We start from the raw sequence: 13,857 nt of genomic DNA, 5'->3' as shown, positions 1-13,857 counted from the left end.
AACATGGGTAAATAGGCTCCAGGTTGTAAAAAAAAATATATATAAATATTAGCCTAAAATAAGCCTACTCTGACCCTGAGGAGGATCTGGCTAGTATTCTGGGATGGGGGATAAACGTGCTCATGGGCGGCGCTGAGCTCCAAACTTGTTTTGGTGGAACATGCGGACTATGTTCAAAAGTTGTGTTGGTCGTGCAACAGAAAGCTCAGATTGGACAGATGGTCTAGCTAGATGTCTGGATTTACCCTGCAGAGATCTGAGGAGCAGATCCAGATTCCAGCAGCAAAAACTGCTGCTCAATTTCCTTGCGGGAGTCATCCCAAAAGGATTAATAAAGAGAAGTCTAAGTCTAACTCCAAGTCTAGTCATAACCCAAACTTCAGTTTTGTTGTGTTTTGAAGCTGTTGCATAAATAATGAAGTGCGTGGTCTATTGTTTTGGTTCATGTTTGGAGTAACCTGTGCTATAAATCATGTAGGGCCGACAGTACGTGAATTCAAACTGTAGCTGCTGGCAACAACAACAACAACAACAACAAATTGGAATCCTAATTGTGTTCAGCTCCATTCAAGTTCAATTGTAGCTATTTCAGTTTTGTCTTGTATAGACTTGATTTATTTCCAGCCCATAGTCCAACACAACCACGACTAACCATCAACACGTGAAGTGGGATAGGATGAGTTGCACTGGGACATTGTTGGCAGTCTTATAGGCTAATGACATATCATGTTCATGTGATGATTGGAAGTGGCTTTCTTAGGCTCTACTTTACTACCTGAAAGCTGGGCTGAACATTATTTTTCACTAAAGCCACCCTATCCAAAAGTTCAACCTGTGTCTTTAAATGGTCAAGTATTAAGATTTCCGTTGTAACCTGAATGCATCACAAACTGACTCGGTGGATTGGCGTAATCTGCGTCTCCAGGGAATTCCGGGAACCTCACATGACACCAACTCCCCGGCTCTATTGGTCCGAGGCACGTGTCTGAGAGACCCGTAGTACAACGTCATCACAGTGTCTCGCAGCCAATCACAAATGAGAACCAAAATCCGTAGTGAAAGTATTTGAGCGGCGTCTTTATCAGGGCAGTTTAGTTCTGCTGGACGCATCAATAATTGTGTGCAGGCACCCGGAAAAAAATAATAGACTCTTTCTTTTTCCAAATCTTTTTTTAAAACAATTTTTAAATATAAAGAAATTGAGCAGCGAGTCCAGCCACGAGGAGTAGGCTTTTACCAGAAACTGAAGCATGAATTTTCTTTGTCAAAATCCTAAGAGGTGCGTTTTCACAGCAAAAACAATATAAAAACTACTCTGCCAAAAAAGGAATTAGTCCAGCTCACACCGACATTTTTTTAGTGAAAAATATAGGCTAGCATCCTTATTAATTGATAAGAAAGGACAGGACAACACGAAATTGGAATTACTTCTTGCCTTGAAAAAAAGGGGGGCAGAGAAAGAGGTGCTGAGGGTGATCAGGCTTCATCATTATGGAAGAAAATGCTCGCCGAGACCCAGAGCGCGCACAGGACTTCGACGAGGAGTCCAACCGGGCCATCCTGCCTCTCCTCCAGCCACCTGGCAACCATCAGTCCCACAGGATCACAAACTTTTACATCGACAACATTTTGAGACCGGACTTTGGTCGAAAGAGGAAGCACGGGGCTCTGGTCCGGGAGGGAGACGGTCTGGGTCTGGGAGTGATCATACGCACAGAGAAGCTCACAGGGACAAAGTCTTCCAAAACTGGCAACCCGCAGCAGGGTGGAGCAGGAGGCGAGGAGGAAGAAGAAGAAGAAGAGGATGAGGACACGGGAGCATCCGACGACCAGCATCCGGACACTGAGGCCAAGAGGCCGGACCTGAGAGCCGGGGATGCGGCTGGGAAGGCTCGGGGGAGCGGCGGGGACCGATGCCGCAGCCCCGAGGCCGGCTCGGCCCCTGCGTCCAAGCCACCGATGCTGTGGCCGGCCTGGGTTTATTGCACGCGCTACTCGGACCGTCCGTCAGCAGGTTGGTGGGAAAATCTTGCTCGGCCACTTTTCGTTATAGGCTAATTGAAAGAACCATAAATACATAAATAAATAAATAAATAAATAGGCTAGAGAAACGAAGGGTTGGATAGCTTAGCCTACTTAATTTCTGAGTCTTTTAAAAAATAAAGGGCTGAATACAATGTTCTGTATACAACACAGAAAACAGCCTTTAGAGAGAGAAAAAAAGCTCCGATTGCAACATATTCAAGTTTAAAAGCTCTGGAGGCCAATTCTTTAAAAAGAAAAAAAGAAAAGAAGAGTAACATTTTTTGTTGTTGTCTCTGAGCTGTGCGACCCCCAACCCTGCTCATAATAGACAGATCACTTGTAACAATTGACAAAGCAGTTATTGCGCCATCATAACTAATATCATCTTAATTATTTCAAACTTCCAATAGCTAGCTAGGCACTCTTTCAAAAAAAATAAATGATAGTGACATTCCTGAAATACACACAGGCCCAATTTGCATGAAACTAACTATTTCAAACGCAAAATAGAAAGTCACTGGAGTTGGTTTGGATGGGATTCGGATCCGGATCAGGACTTTAAAATAACGACCAAGTGGACGAGAGGACGCGAAAATAAAGTTCAAATTACATACGAGACGAAAGTAGAGTCAAAAACGTGGAGAAGTGAAGTAAAACCAAGTTTAACGCCATTGTTCCTCAGTCTTCTTTGTTGATATACCATTAGCATATTTTTTTTTTGACAATGGGGGGGGGGGGGGGGGTGGGGTCTAAAAAGTGAAGACCGTGTGTCCCAAAAAAAAAAAAAGAAGAAAGATTCGATGCTGAATATAACTTTAAAGCTTCTTTTTTTTTAACCCGCCACGAAATAATAATAATAGCCTATCATTTTTTGACACCATTTCCATGTTGATCGGATTTGAAGCATCACGCATTACGCTTTGCTTTCTATTGCCTCGTCGCTCACTTTGAACTGAGCTGACTCTAGCCCAGCATTTACACCCCCCACATTCGTGGCTCATTTATTTTTTATTAATAAAGTTAAAAGTTGTGGGTTATTAGGGTTATTTTACCAGTGAGAACGCGTGGTGCACTTGGACTCGTCCTTTGTCGTGATTTAGAAACGCATTCAGCCAACAACATGGATAATGTTGCTGAAACACACAGCAGGTGGAAGCGGAAGGAGGAGATGTTGCGATCCGTGGAAAGCTATTCGGAAGAGCTCGAAACGAAGCGAAAGCAGTCCGAAATGTTGGGTTTTATTGTTGTATGGAAACACACACACACACACACACACACAAAGTTTCCATCGAGGTCCAGGCCCGAGCTTATGGAGAGGACCACAAAGGGCCTTCAGAGAGGTCAGGGAGGCTGCAGCTTCTCCTGCATTATTAAAACCTTATAAAACAAACCATAACTCTGTGGAAGTGAGTCAAATCTTTGACTTAAAGGATCTCCATAGGCCTAGGATTATGTAAAATGTCAGAACGTGTAAGTTGAAGATACAGCGCATTTGTTGTCAACCCGAGTAGTTTTAAGAAGCTCTTGTAACTGTTGGACGGCACAATTAAATGTAGGCCTGCTATGTTTTCATACCATAGAAATAGATTTTCCCCATTCGTTCTCATGCATTTGTCCTTTGACATCACAGCAACGTCTGCATATCAGACTATAATAGAAACAAAAGGGGTTATCTCCCTTCTTTTTTTTTTAAGGAAACTACTTTTTAAAAAATGGAGTTCCTATGGTAACAGGGAGGGAAAGCGGCGCCTAACTCCCCATCCTCCATCACATCCTAACCCCACCCCCATCCACCCCCCACCCTCCCGTGCGCACTGGAGTCTGCTGCAGCCACCGTGCAGCCCGATGGCTAACCCAAAATATCCTCCATTTGATTTCCCACAGCTGCGTTTGGCGATACATATTCTGTCAATAAAGTTGCCCATATCTCAGAATAGTTCCTTTCAGACTGACGTAACCTCCTCGTCAAATGTAACCCTAACATAGGCGCTTAATTACACGTGCAGCCAAAATATATCATAAAAGACATCAGGAGGCAGACTTACTCCATTTTGATTAAGAGAAATCAGATAATTTATCTCGTGAGATTGGTTCATAATTCTGCTAAATAATCACACTGAGAGGGAAAACCCTTGACTAGAATTTAAATTCGTTCACACTCACTGGATTTAAAACAAATCATAGCTACTGAAATATTAATTGACCAAAAAGATTGCAGAAGGACCTGGTTAAACCACCATCAGGACTCAAAGATCAACCTTTAGCCTGAGTTTATGTATAAAGGGAGCATGTTGCTGATGTAGCTAACTGAGCTTTTTCAGCGCCATGTTATCCTTTAGCATTATACCTGGCAGTCACGCTCAATTATCTAAAATATTCCCGTGAAGTAAAAGGTGATTGGATGTTTTCAGAATCCTGTAATAGCCTGACCTATATTTAATACAGTCTGTATGAGCCTGACGCACAGAACCCATTCCTGTTTCTACATTTCTTTGGTTAAATAAGTTAAATGGAGGCACTAGCTTTCTGTTGACCAAACAGAACCATGTTTCCACAGCACTCTTCTACCTGTGGGTGCGGTGCCCACTTTTATAGGCCCCTATATGCCAGTGATAGGCCCCTATATACCAGTGATAGGCCCCTTTATAACTGTGATAGGCCACTAATAGATAGATAGCTAGATAGATAGATAAATAGCTAGATAGATAGATAGATAGTATAGATAGATAGATAGATAGATAGATAGATAGATAGATAGATAGATAGATAGATAGATAGATAGATAGATAGATAGATAGATAGATAGATAGATAGATAGATAGATACTTCATTCATCCCAAAGGAAAGACAACCATAACACAACAATTAGCTACATAAATCACACATACCTGAAATAAAATAAAATGAAAATCATCATAAAATGCAATGCCATATAAGTGAGATCTTTGGAGACTGTCATGATAGTGCAAAGTGCAAAGTGACAATATATAGCCTACATTATGCCTACAATGGTACACTTGATGCCCATATGACTGACTGTGAAGCCTATGCGTGTGAAAGGCCCCTATATACTGACATGATAGCCCTATTGCGTTGAGCCCTAATATACCGACTGTGATGCCCCTATATGCGGTAAGGGCCCCCTATATACCTGACATGTGATAGGCCCCTATATGCGTGTGAAAGGCCCCTATATACCTGTGATTTTAAAATGGGAGAACAGCTCAAACTGACTCTAACCACTGGCTGTACCCCCCACCCCAAAGGGCCCAGATCCCGCAAACCAAAGAAGGAATCGACCCCGAGTAAAGAGGACAAGCGGCCCCGGACGGCCTTCACCGCGGAGCAGCTCCATCGGTTAAAAACGGAGTTCCAGAGCAACCGGTACCTGACCGAGCAGCGGCGGCAGAGCCTGGCCGGGGAACTGGGCCTTAACGAGTCTCAGATCAAAATCTGGTTTCAGAACAAACGGGCCAAAATCAAGAAAGCCACCGGGAATAAAAACGCTCTGGCGCTGCATCTCATGGCGCAGGGACTGTACAACCACGCCGGGTCCAAGGACGCCAAGTCGGACAGCGACTAGAGGAGACACGGAGGGACAGGAGGGGGTTCTGAACCATGCAATAAAATCACTTCAGTACCAGCATTCATATTTAAAAACTCAAACAGAGACGATATTGTGACATTTTGTTCGTCGTGTGTGTGTGTGTGTGTGGTGTGTGTGTGTGGTGTGTGTGTGTGTGTGTGTGTGCAGGATATGCGTCCACAGGGCTGTAGTAGCCTGTAAATGACGATGTCCAATCCAAATCAAAATGTATGCTGCGTTCATGTCATAGACAGAAGTCAGGATTTTCCACACAACTGTTACAAGCTAAAACCCGCAACTTCTGTAGGCCTACACCAACAGCCATAGCTGCTTCTGTTAGATCGGATTTTAGTAACTTTATAGGCTGCATTATTTGATTTGGGTCTGTCTGTTAAGAAGGCCGATTCTGAACTCTGTGTGGCACGTAAAGGCAACATTTCAGAATTGGCGGTCGCTTATTGAGAAAAGAGTGGCCTAAAACATGTATATGTGTTAGCTAAAAGCAGACTAGCCTACCAGCCGCTGGCAGATGAGGAGGTTTGGGATAAAACATGTGCTTCAATGTAGACTATAATTAAAAGGCTATTATTATTGGTTATGAAAATATGACCATTTTGAAATTGTTTAACATTATAACTAAGGCTATAGTTCTAATAGTGTACCCCCCATCTTTGACCTCATAGTAGCCTATTATTTCAGAAACTTCACACATTTCAGTCTATTCAATTTCCAAAGGTCCCACCTGAGTTGTTTGGGGGTTTTTTTTTCCTGTGAAGAAACCAGAATACCGATATTCTGACACACGTGAATGCAGCATTCTTGGGTCAGATGGGACGAATAGGCTACAGAAAACATATCTTCGACTTTTTTTTTTTGGAGGCATGGAAAGAGAGCAAAGCACGTTCAATAGGAGCTTAGAAATCACGCACGAGCTCCATGCAGGGATGAGAGAAGTGGACTGGACAGCCGTCACGAGCACTACAGCCCTGTGTCCCGTCAGCCTCAGCTGATGTGTCTGAGGGACTTTTATTGTTTATGAAAACTATATGCTGAAATCCAAAGATTTTTTTCTGCTGCATTCTGGGAACTGTGAACTGAGAAAATAGCCTATACTTTGTGTTGTCTGTGTTTTGTAGCCTACTTTTTTATTATTATTACATATTTGGCTATTTTCTGCTCTTTTCCTTTTTTATTCTGTCGGCGTGCTGTTGGTCTACTGAATGTCTACCTGGGGGTCTGGTGGTTTTGGAGTAGCCAACATTTTATAATAACGACACGTTTTTTTATATCTGGAATTAAAAGTTGTTTTATAAAACTGTGTGGTGAAGGGGAAAACTGTTATCTTTTAAAAAATGGGCCCCTTAAACCCAAAGAATGGAAACTGAACAAACGCCTGTTTGAATTTTTATCAAGTGTGGGTGTGTGAGAAAACAAGACCCTTTTCCAGACAATGTCAAAAACTCTTCGATTTTAATTTTTTTAAAGGAAAAAAAAAAAAAAAAACATTTAAAAACAAGAACACATTTTTTTTTTGTTTTTTTTTTTTTTTCAAAAAAAACCTAGCCTTACCCCCCCTTTTAATCAGTTCACATGATGTCCCAAAGCCAACCTCGTAAAAAGGGCATTTCCCCCCATATGTCCAACGCGCGACTTTGGGACCGCACCCCCCCCGGGCCCAACCCCGGCCCACCCCGGGCCCGGGTATATTCCCCCGAAGTTTCAAGAAAAAGGCACCCTTTTTTTTGTTTAAAAAAGAACCGTTATATTCTTTTTATAATACAACGACAGTCTATACCATGTGGAAAGGGGGGTTGGAGTGTTAATAATTTTTTTTCCTGCAAAACTTTGTTTTGAAAAGTCATTGACAGGCCTTTGCCGGTCTAATTATGTGGATCCGAACCAAATGGGTTTTCGAGCTGTGAAGTTTCTTTTTTTTTTTTTTTTAATTTTTTTTTTTAGGAAGTCAGTTTGGTCTTTTACTTATTCAGTTTCAACCCTGGAAAAGCTTCGCCTTAACAAAGATTTGTAAATTTGTTAGGTTAAAAAAAAGCAGCGGGTGTTTTCTACAATGGGTTTTTTTTGACATAGGGTTTTTTGAAACGAAAAACATTATTTTTTGTCCCCCCCCCCCCCCCCCCCCCCTCTAGCTGAGTTTCTTTTTTACGATCCTCATGTAAAAATTTTTTTTCAGTTGGGGTGATGGTAAATAAAAGAAACAAAAATTGTGTTTTTAGAAGTTCTTTTTTTTTTTTTTATTTTTTTTTTGTCGTTTTGTGTAACCGATTTCCCAAAAAACCAGGAAAAATGTTTAAAAAAAAAAAAAAAAAAAAATGTAAAAATGAAATCACTGGCCCAAAGTGATGCTGGTTTTATGGGGGTTTCGGGGAGTTTTATTTAAAATCTTCCAAAATTAGCTAACAATGAAGGGGGTTTTTGGACCCAGACCAAAACCGAGGCACTTTCTTACCCCAAAGTGGGACACTGCACAGAGTCTCTTAGCCTCAGATTTTGCATCAATTCCAAAAATTTTTAACCCCCCCTGTTGTTTTTACAGAAATTGGGTTTCTTTTGTCAAAAAAAAATAAAACGTTAAAGGTTCGCACCATTCATTCACAAGTAAAATACCAAAAGCTCACCATTTCATTGAATTGGGGTTTTTATCAATTTTTAAACCCTTTTAAAAAAAAAAAAAAAAAGAATCGAAAAAAGTAAGGAAAAAAGTGAAAAGAAAAACAAAAAGTTGGATGGTCAGAAATCAGAAATACTGTATTGATCCCCGAAGGGAAATTCTGTGTTAAAGTTGCACAAATTGTATAAATATCAAGTAGAAATATAAATAAATAAATATAAGGAGTGTGGATAGCCACACAAAACGAGGGCCCATGATGTGTCATTCACATATCACACTACTTTTGTAAAACCTTGGTAAACTTATTTCAAGCACCAAAACATATTTGAATAGTTTTTCTTTTGAGTCAAATGATCTCTTTACACATTGCTCTTGCACAAAAGTGGGCGTCACCTTACAGAAATCTGAGTGTGTTCTGAACATGTTGATACCAAACACATGCAGGCTATCAGGTTATATGTTTTTAAAGCTCTATCTATCTCTATTTCAGATGAGTTGAAGGACTGCACGCTTCTCTGGTTAAGAACACGTAAGGTTCAGAAAGGCGTTTCAAAACAGACTGCATTCAGTCAAAAATGTACTTTCAACAACCCGATCCAATCACCAAACCAATGTTTGACAATGACATTACATTTATTTAGGTCACAGGTTTTCAACCTTGGGGTCGGGAGCACACATGGGGTCACTTGATAAGTGGACAGGTCACAGGGAGATTCATAACACTCATGTGTTCATGTTTGATTCACATCTAATTTACATAGGAAACAATCAGTGTAGAGCTCCCTTCGTGTTCTTGAAAACAGAAAACTAGATTATGCATGCTCAGATTCATATGGGTGCCCAGTCAAACATTAATTTCCTAGTTTGGGATCAAAAGTCCATCCATCCATCCATCATCATGAGTCAACCCTAACCCTAACCCTAACCCGAACCCTTGTGCCCGTGCCCCTCGCAGCGCCCATCCAGGGCACTGCGTTCTACCCTAACCCTAACCCCTCTAACCCTAACCCCTCTAACCCTAACCCTAACCCCTAACCCCTCTAAACCCTAACCAACCCTAACCCAACCCCTAACCCTAACCCCTCTAAAACCCTCTAACTAACACCTAACCCCTCTAACCCTAACCCTAACCCCTCTAACCCTAACCCTAGCTTTTAACCCTAACCTAACCCTCTAACCCTAACGCTAACACCTAACCCTGAGACCCCTCAACCCTACCTAACCCTCTAACCCTAACCCTGCGTTTTAACCCAAACCTAACCCAGCCATACTGTCTTCAGTTCTGGGACCCTCAATGCAACCAAAAAAATGGAGAACTTCGATAAACACTAGTACACTGTGTCAAACAGATGTAAGACATAAACCGGTGAATGATAAATACATGAAGCACACGTTCATTTGTACAAGTCACGTTTTATTTATTTAGAACCAAATCACAACAGAAGCTACCTCGTGACATTATTAATATAGACATACACTTTAATTCGACATTCTGGGATGAAGTGAATCCTCCTGCCTTTCTGCTCCAGTTGGGCTCAACACCGCTCTCCACTCTGATGCCATGGAAACGTCATGTATTACTGTACTGCTGTGAATTTAGCGATAACATTCTTGGGAGTTTCTCATCCAGAACCAAACACTCTCAGCTCCACTCTGAACTCCGTCAGTGTTGATCTGCAGTGTCACCACAGAGCTGCATCTGTGTTTTCTTCCCATAAACACACCATCAATGAACGTTATAAACCATATCTTTGAAATGCCTATATGTCAAGAATTGAGATAATAAGCATGATTTTAAAGACTGGTGACAATGCATTTGCCATCCAATGGTTTTTAAAACAACCTTTTCCACCTGAAGGAACGTGTAATCCTTCAGCTGGTATAAAAAAAAGAAAGAAAAAAAGCAACCCCCCAAAATGGACAGTTTTATCAACAATTTGTGACATATCAGTGATGTAGGCACCTGGCCTACATCACTGAGTGATGAATGAGTCTGTAACACTCCCCTCAGGTCTCAGATTTAGAGTACCTCGGTTCAAAATCAACGTAAAAACTCCTTTGGTGATAACTTGTGTTGTGTATTACATACAGGAAACATTTTTGTCCTCATGTCTTGTTTTTTTGTATGTTGTTTGAATACGTTTCTTTTTATCTTGCACTCCTGCATATCAACTTTCCCATTTAGGATAATGAAGTGACTTAACTGACCTGGCCCTTCCTCTGTACATTTTCTAAAATTTAATCAAGTTTTTCTGCTGAATGCTGCTTCATCGACACAATATGAAAACCACTTTGGAATAAGAGCAGTACTGGTCACTGAGGAATAATCCAGGAATAAAAAGGCTTCAGTTAATACCAACTAGAATGAGTTGATACCAGGTTGTCATCAACTGGCCACACTGCAGTAGAAATAAACAACCACGAGGTTCTCAGAATCAGAACAAAGTCTTGGTAGCATACCTTAAAGGTCCAATGTGTAGGGATTTCTCCCATCTAGCGCTGGGATCATACATCGCAATCAACTCTCTCGCGCCACGCAGTTCAAAGTCCGTGTTACAGCTACGGTAGCCTTCACGCTTCAAGAAGCCAAGATGCTCTTTTCAACATCCTTTTTCTCTTTCTGGGCAAAGAAGAAGACTGCTGAAAAGATTTGGATTTTGAACACGTGTGGTCCCCCATGTTTCCTTTTACAAGCTTGCCGGGGCCGGGAAGTGATGATTATCTTGTGACAGTGAAAACGCGAAAGGCGGAGCAGCATGTCCTGTATGTCCCTTACCGGATAACGTATTTCAAGATGGCCCATGAATGTGAAGCGTCTACCCCAGTTCCCACAAATGTAACATTTCAAGCCAATATGAATACTTGTAATTGATGGAGATGGTAAATATCCATGAGAAAGGACAAGTTTGTGAACGAGCAACACAGATTTTGAAAATGCACAGCTAAACACGTTACACACTGGCCCTTTAACTACGCCAGGAACCATAGACATTAACTCCCTGGGTAAATTGGATTTTAAAGCCAATGTGACTGCCAAGCAGTGAACATATTCAGATATAACAGATTCTTTTTTTTTCCAAGTTAGGCACAGAAAAACAAGCCAGTAGCAAACAAACCATGTAGTCTTGATGTTAATGTGTATGTTTCTGTCTTTAAGAGTCATTCAAAGGGTTTTTAAGAAGTAGGCTATTCAGTCCATTTTTGAATATGCTGCATCCATGCAAACTGAAGGGGTTTCTGTCTTAGACACTTAAAAAAAACAATTGGCAAAAAGTTTTGATAGATTTCAGCGTTCAATGTGCAATTGCTTGACTGGATAAAGTGGTGAAAAGATAGGTGACATTTGGAAACCGCAAGCCTCTTAGTCATTACTTTGATTAGTACGTTCACTTCATTGTCCCGAAGGTTGGTCCCAGTCACAGTAACAAAGTCTGCGACACGAAAGACGGGACTTAAAACATACATGATTAAAGACCGACTCATTTAAGCTTAAAAAAAATGAACAAAACCACCCTCCTCCCTCCTCCTCCTCCTCCTCCTCTCCTCCTCCCCTCCTCCTCCTCCTCCTCCTCATAAACGATCCAGCACTCAAATGAACTAAGTCCATCAAAACTCTTAGAACGTCCCACATATGTTCTGCATGTTTACCTGAACACGTGACCGAGTTGTAGAAAAGAAGAAAAGTTGAGAAAAATGAAACGGAGAGGAAGGAAGAAATGCAGAGAGCAGAAGGAGATCCGTCAACAACACGCCAGAGAGCTGTCTCCAACCGTCCTTTGGCAGCGGCGGCAGCATTGACCTGGCTCTGTGAATGGCTGCAGGAGCCCTCATCTGCATTTCCTTTCTTAGCTGGCTTGTATGTGGAAGTAACGCCCAACGGTCGCTGACTCGATGGGAGCTACTCTTGACTGGGCAAGGAAAAAGGGGGGGGGGGGGTGAGAGCTGCGAGCTGGGTTTCTATGCACAGTGAGGGCTGTCAGTCAGTGGGTGGGGGGTGGAGGGTGGAGTGGGTAGGGGGTACAATGGCCGGAGAACCTGGATGAAGGTCAAAATGCTTTGGGCGTCCATGCAAAAAGCAGCAGGTGACAACAATAGAGCCAAGAAACGAGGGAAAATAAACTACACAAGAGGACTCTCACTTGTTTTCATCACTGCTCGGATTTCACATTTTATATTCATTACATTCTGTTCTTATTAAAAACACCTTTTAAAATCTTAGAAAATCCATTTCACAAATCCTTATGGTGGTTCTGATCCAAAAGCTTTTAGTGTCTTTCCAAATGTCAAGAATTTTCTTATCCAACCATTTGGACTAAGTCCATTCTTAACTTGATCCCTGGGTCTCAGTGCTTCAACTACTACGGTTAAAGTGTATGAAAGATTGTTTTTACCGTACAAAGAAAAGAAAAGTAAAACTGTATTGCATGTCATTGGATGAAATGTGTGTCCTGGTCTTTGCTCTGTCCCCATCCACCAGCCCAACCTCTGCAGCCTTTTGGGTTAGATAGTCCAGAACGGATGCAGAGACAGATGTGCACACAGTTTTGTACTACCCCACTACCCCCAGGTATCCAAGGCTGATGTGTTGGGAAACCTTATATCTACATATTTCTAAATTTTATTTTTCATCAGACATCAATGCTATCAGTCACCCTTTACGTCCGTCTATGTTTGAGCCATTTTTTGCTTTTATTTAGACAAAGTGGAAAGTGGGGAGAGAGGAAGACATGCAGCAAAGGGACTCCAACCCTTGCCGCCGCGGTTAGGACTGGCCCTTAATGGTACGCTCCGTACTCCGTGAGCTACCAGGGCGCCTCCAAATATTCTACCTTGTCTAAGTGAAATAGCTTAACTTTTTCAATGTTGTTGGTGTTATATCTTCTAAGGAAGAACCTAATGTCCACAACATCCCAAATCCTTTGAACGTTTTATTCAAACGGACAGGCATGACATCTTTGGAAGTTACGAAGCTACTTTCACATGTCTCTAGCTAGCAACAACTTCTTCGGTCTTTTTCTACACCGCGAGACAACATCCTGTCAGCATAACAGACTCTGATTCAGAACTCAATGTAATAGCGCCTCCTACTGGAACATCCCTTATAAAAAGCTAACGTCAGACACAGGCTAAGGAAAATGAACCATTATTCTTCCTAGAAAAGTAAATGATATAGCTTACAGATAAGCATTCTTGTTACTCAATATTAAAGTTTGAATATTACAGTTAGGATACCACGGTTGGGTTTTAACCCGACAGAAGTGATATGCGTGTCGGTGTGTACGGTCCGTGAGTACATTTGGCAGACTATAAAATGTAATGTATGTCACGCAGAGCTTAACGGAAAAGTACGAGGGGATACCAGTTGAAAATGAGCCAACCACGTCTGAAGGCACCAGTCTTTTTTTTTTCATCTGAACGGCTGCACTTGAAAGCCTCATGACTGCATCCCTAAGTCTCCCCGATCTCCTTCAACCGTTCTGGGTTTAAATAACGTTGTGAATGGCTCACATGGGGATAGCGGCTCACACTTTCTCTCCTTAGAAACACTGATAATGTTGCACTGGGTAATTTACACTGAAAGCCCACCAACCTTTACAATTATTCATTGTCAACCTTT

At 41.7% G+C, this 13,857-nt stretch overlaps 1 protein-coding gene across 1 annotated transcript; it reads left to right on the top strand.

The window, feature by feature from the left end:
* The first annotated feature begins 1,059 nt into the window (after positions 1-1,059).
* On the top strand, positions 1,060-7,678 carry LOC116699661 (homeobox protein engrailed-2b). The gene is made up of 2 exons (XM_032532364.1): positions 1,060-2,014; positions 5,292-7,678. Exons 1-2 carry the CDS (start codon positions 1,492-1,494, stop codon positions 5,606-5,608), a joined length of 840 nt encoding a protein of 279 aa, XP_032388255.1. The 5' UTR covers positions 1,060-1,491; the 3' UTR covers positions 5,609-7,678.
* Positions 7,679-13,857: the final 6,179 nt, after the last annotated feature.

The sequence above is a fragment of the Etheostoma spectabile genome, chromosome 12 (genome assembly GCF_008692095.1).
Source record: "Etheostoma spectabile isolate EspeVRDwgs_2016 chromosome 12, UIUC_Espe_1.0, whole genome shotgun sequence".
Taxonomy (NCBI): Eukaryota; Metazoa; Chordata; class Actinopteri; order Perciformes; family Percidae; genus Etheostoma; species Etheostoma spectabile.
This window is presented reverse-complemented; position numbering and strand designations above follow the sequence as displayed.